Genomic DNA, 4,807 nt, shown 5'->3' with positions numbered 1-4,807 from the left:
GTGACCATACGGAAACAGCATATTCCAAATGTGGACGAACTAACGATTTATATAGCTTGTTAATGAGTGATGGACTTTTGAAATCAAAAGATCGCGCAATAAATCCCAGATTCTTATTTGCTTTCTCAGAGGCTGAAATACACTGCTTGGATGATTTGAGGTCGTTACTGATAATTACGCCGAGATCTTTTTCACTATCCACTTTTGTTAACGAATTTCCAAATAACTTGTAATCGTACTTACTGTTATTTTTACCTATGTGCATTACCTTGCATTTACTTGTGTTAAATTTCATTAGCCACTTTTCAGACCATTGCTGTAATTTATCTAAATCTTCTTGAATATCTAATTGGTTTGGGTGATCATTTGCCACTCCGCACAGTTTTGTATCATCAGCAAATTTGGAAACAGTAGATTTTAGTCCATGGTCTATATCATTTATATATACTATGAATAGAAGTGGCCCAAGAACGGAACCCTGAGGAACTCCACTTGCAACACTTTTCCATCCAGAAGTTTTTCCATTTAAAACAACTCTCTGTTTTCGACCTTTCAACCAATTACTAGTCCAACCTAATAGGCTACCACTTATTCCATGCAAAACTTATTTTTCCTGTATGAATCGAAAAGTCAGATTACCAATGTTGCATGAGTTGCCAAATGAACTCCATCGGTTGTATGATAATCAAGGTGAAGAAGGCAGCCACTTCAGAAGGCACTTAAGACAATATAATAGCCTCTTTCAAATGACATCTTTTGGCTGCAAAGCCAAACGGATGGAATCCATCTGTAGTTATTCAAGGGCATATCCATCACTACATTGGACCATTATTACCAGAGCCAGATGCTCAAGCTCACTTAATTCAAATATATTTTCTAGACAGAGAACACAGTATTGATATACGGATGAATCTAAACCGGAACAATAAATTTCGTCGGAACATCATAGAACGCATTGAGCAAATTCTATGACGTGATAATAGTTATGTGACCTCATTTCAACGAGCTAAAGGCATGATATACAATATCCCTAATGCAGCCATTGTTATAGTTTCTACAAGGAGGTCGACTAATGAACATAAAAGGCGATACAATGATCAAACAGCTAATGAAGTTGGAATAATTATTCTGAATAACAGTGTCTGCAAACAACATCACGCCACATAATACTGAGAGAAAGAGGCGGACAACTTCAAACAATATTGGAATATCATCGATCACACAATCCACTACAGTATGCACTGTTTTTCCCTGACGGAGAGGATGGCTGGCATCCCGAGATGACAATGACAAACAACCAAAAATTAACTGCCATGCGTTATTATGCCTACCGCATTATGAGCCGTGAACATGAATTTAACCAGCTATTGAGAGGTGGGAGATTGTTTCAGCAGGACGTTGTGAATATGGCAGGAAAAATTGAAGTAGATCGTTTGAACTATATAAGACTGAATCAGGCATCTCTTAGACTTACAGCATATAGAGGTTTCGTGGATGCATTGAATGATAATGATTATCTTAGTAACATTGGTAGAAGAGTTATTTTGTCATCAACATTTGTTGGAGGTCCACGATATATGATGGAGAGATGTCAAGATGCTATAATGTATGTTAGAATATATGGAAATGTAAATTACTTCATTACTATGACGTGTAACCCAAACTGGCCTGAGATTAAAGAAAATCTTCTGGAAAATCAACTGCCTCATGATAGACCTGACATAATTGCACGAGTTTTTTATTTGAAAAAGAAGCATTCCATTAAATATCTAACAAGTTTGTGAGAATAAACACCTTGTGAGATCGAAACCTTTATTGGTACTACGTTTCGCTTGTTACAGCTTTTTCAAGTACAGACATGACACACACTCTGAGCACATATAAGCCAACAGGGAAGGAACTGGGAGAGGTTATCGGGGAGGGGTGGGTGGTAGGTGGAGGGGGAGAGGGGAGGAGGGGGACGGGTGGGACTTGGTGGAGACAAAGGAGGATATTTCGGACAGTTTGTTGAAGTGGACTAAGGGGGACATTTCATACATTTATTTAATGCGGGTAACAGATGGATGATAGGAGGGGCGATGTTAAACATGCCTCTGTTCTGCTCAATGGTTTTGAAGCTTTGAATGGCGGCCGCTTCGAGGCATTTTCTCCTCACCCTGTCTGGTTTACTAAACAGAAGTTCTGCGTTATCCCAATCCATCAGGTGGTCGTTGGTATTCCGGTGGATAACACAGGCGTTGGTGGTGATGTTGTTCCGGGAATCGTAGCGATGCTCCCGGATCCGGGTCTTCAGGTCACGGGAGGTCTCGCCTATGTATACTTTATCACATCCAGCACAGGGTATGCGGTAGACACCATCGTTTTTTCCCCACATCTCGTCCTGGCTGTCACTGCTTCTTGAGAGCTCTTTGATAGTTCTGCTGGACTGGCCCACTACCTGAATGTTGCAACGCCCAAGTGTTCGGGGGAGGGTGGCGGTGACGCTGCTGGCTGGAAGGATAAGCCTCCTAGCTGGATCTTTTGTTGGTTCCCGCCCTTCCATTATTTTGAGTGCCTTTTCTTACACTGGTGGATGATGCACTCTGGATATTTTAATTTCTGAAAAACCTCCTTTATGTGCCTAAACTCGTCCTCTAAGAATTCAGGGCTACATATTCTGAGAGCTCTGAGGTAGAAATCTATGACTACACCTTTTTTAATACTGAGGTCATGGTGGGATAGGAAGTGAGTCACCATGACCTCAGTATTAAAAAAAGGTGTAGTCATAGGTTTCTACCTCAGAGCTCTCAGAATATGTAGCCCTGAATTCTTAGAGAACGAGTTTAGGCACATAAAGGAGGTTTTTCAGAAATTAAAATATCCAGAGTGCATCATCCACCAGTGTAAGAAAAGGCACTCAAAATAATGGAAGGGCGGGAACCAACAAAAGATCCAGCTAGGAGGCTTATCCTTCCAGCCAGCAGCGTCACCGCCACCCTCACCCGGACACTTGGGCGTTGCAACATTCAGGTAGTGGGCCAGTCCAGCAGAACTATCAAAGAGCTCTCAAGAAGCAGTGACAGCCAGGACGAGATGTGGGGAAAAAACGATGGTGTCTACCGCATACCCTGTGCTGGATGTGATAAAGTATACATCGGTGAGACCTCCCGTGACCTGAAGACCCGGATCCGGGAGCATCGCTACGATTCCCGGAACAACATCACCACCAACGCCTGTGTTATCCACCGGAACACCAACGACCACCTGATGGATTGGGATAACGCAGAACTTCTGTTTAGTAAACCAGACAGGGTGAGGAGAAAATGCCTCGAAGCGGCCGCCATTCAAAGCTTCAAAACCATTGAGCAGAACAGAGGCATGTTTAACATCGCCCCTCCTATCATCCATCTGTTACCCGCATTAAATAAATGTATGAAATGTCCCCCTTAGTCCACTTCAACAAACTGTCCGAAATGTCCTCCTTTGTCTCCACCAAGTCCTACCCGTCCCCCTCCTCCCCTCTCCCCCTCCACCTACCACCCACCCCTCCCCGATAACCTCTCCCAGTTCCTTCCCTGTTGGCTTATATGTGCTCAGAGTGTGTGTCATGTCTGTACTTGAAAAAGCTGTAACAAGCGAAACGTAGTACCAATAAAGGTTTCGATCTCACAAGGTGTTTATTCTCACAGTCTTGTCGGCTTTTGCCATTGTGATTCATCTAACAAGTTCACAAGGTCTATTGGGTAATTGCATTGCCTATGTTCTAAGTGTCGAATACCACAAATAGGATTACCACACCTACATTGCTTGCTATGGATGGATGAAGAGTCTAAACCCAGACCCCAGAATTATGATGACTATGTTCAAGCTGAAATACCAAGTAGAAACGAAGATCCAGAAGAATATGCATTGGTGTTGAAGCATATGATACATGGACCAAACTGCAACGATGCATCTCCCATGTTGGAGAAATGGGAGCTCTTCAAAGAGGTACCCAAGACCATACAGTGATCAAACAAGATGTGGAGATGATTCATACCCTATTTATAGGCGAAGGTCGCCAGAAATGGGAGGTCATCAAGGTTACCAAGAAGGTGGAAATCAAGCTATAGCTTCAAAATGGGTTGTCCCTAACAACATAACGCTACTGAAGTTATTTAACTACCATATTAATGTAGAAATATGCATTTCCGTTATATCAATTAAATATGTTATTAAGTATACATTAAAGGGAAGTGATCAAGGAGCTTTCTGTGTAAACCAAGATGATGAAATTTAGCAATACTTTGACAGGAAGATATATTGGACCATCAGAATCAGTTTCAATCATACTAGGATTTACAGTTCATGTTAGAAAACCAGTAGTTGTTCGTCTCCCTGATCAACATCTGGTCTATATTCAAGAAAATAATGACAGACAACATAAAGAAATGCCTCTCGCACAACTCTATCAGAATTTTTCAATATTTGCTAATATGATGAATTCGCCAGGACGATCTATTACTCGGATGTACCAAAATACTACTTGTGGGAAAACAAGAAATGGCAAAGAAGAAAACCAGGAAGGAGAGTAGTTGATCATACAGAAGTGTTCGAAGCAAATATTCTTTGTAGTAGCTACACAGTCTCACCAAATAGTAGTGAATTGTACTATTTGCGTCTACTGCTTCATCATGTAAAAGGACCTAATTTTTTTGAATTATTGCGAACTGTATAAGGTCAAGTATTTCCATTGTTTAAAGCTACTTGCACAGAAAGAGAATTACTGTTTGATGGCAATCATTGGCTACAAACTATGGAGGATGCAGAGAGAACAAGATTGCCAAGA

The 4,807-nt window shown here is 41.4% G+C and overlaps 1 protein-coding gene across 1 annotated transcript in view; it reads left to right on the top strand.

The window, feature by feature from the left end:
• Nucleotides 1-1,280: 1,280 nt before the first annotated feature.
• The window catches only part of LOC143033489 (uncharacterized), a 14,408-nt gene continuing 10,881 nt past the window's right edge, over nucleotides 1,281-4,807 (top strand). Inside the window, exons 1-4 of the mRNA XM_076198992.1 lie at nucleotides 1,281-1,776; nucleotides 3,767-3,986; nucleotides 4,471-4,616; nucleotides 4,722-4,807. The exon at nucleotides 4,722-4,807 is cut by the window's right edge and continues 567 nt beyond it. Coding sequence (XP_076055107.1) covers nucleotides 1,281-1,776; nucleotides 3,767-3,986; nucleotides 4,471-4,616; nucleotides 4,722-4,807 — 948 coding nt within the window. The remainder of the gene's footprint in view (nucleotides 1,777-3,766; nucleotides 3,987-4,470; nucleotides 4,617-4,721) is intronic.

Source organism: Oratosquilla oratoria, chromosome 2 (genome assembly GCF_046742065.1).
Source record: "Oratosquilla oratoria isolate Oo_2021 chromosome 2, ASM4674206v1, whole genome shotgun sequence".
Lineage (NCBI taxonomy): Eukaryota > Metazoa > Arthropoda > Malacostraca > Stomatopoda > Squillidae > Oratosquilla > Oratosquilla oratoria.
Note: the sequence above shows the minus strand (reverse complement) of the source record. Positions and strands in the feature narration are given on the sequence as shown.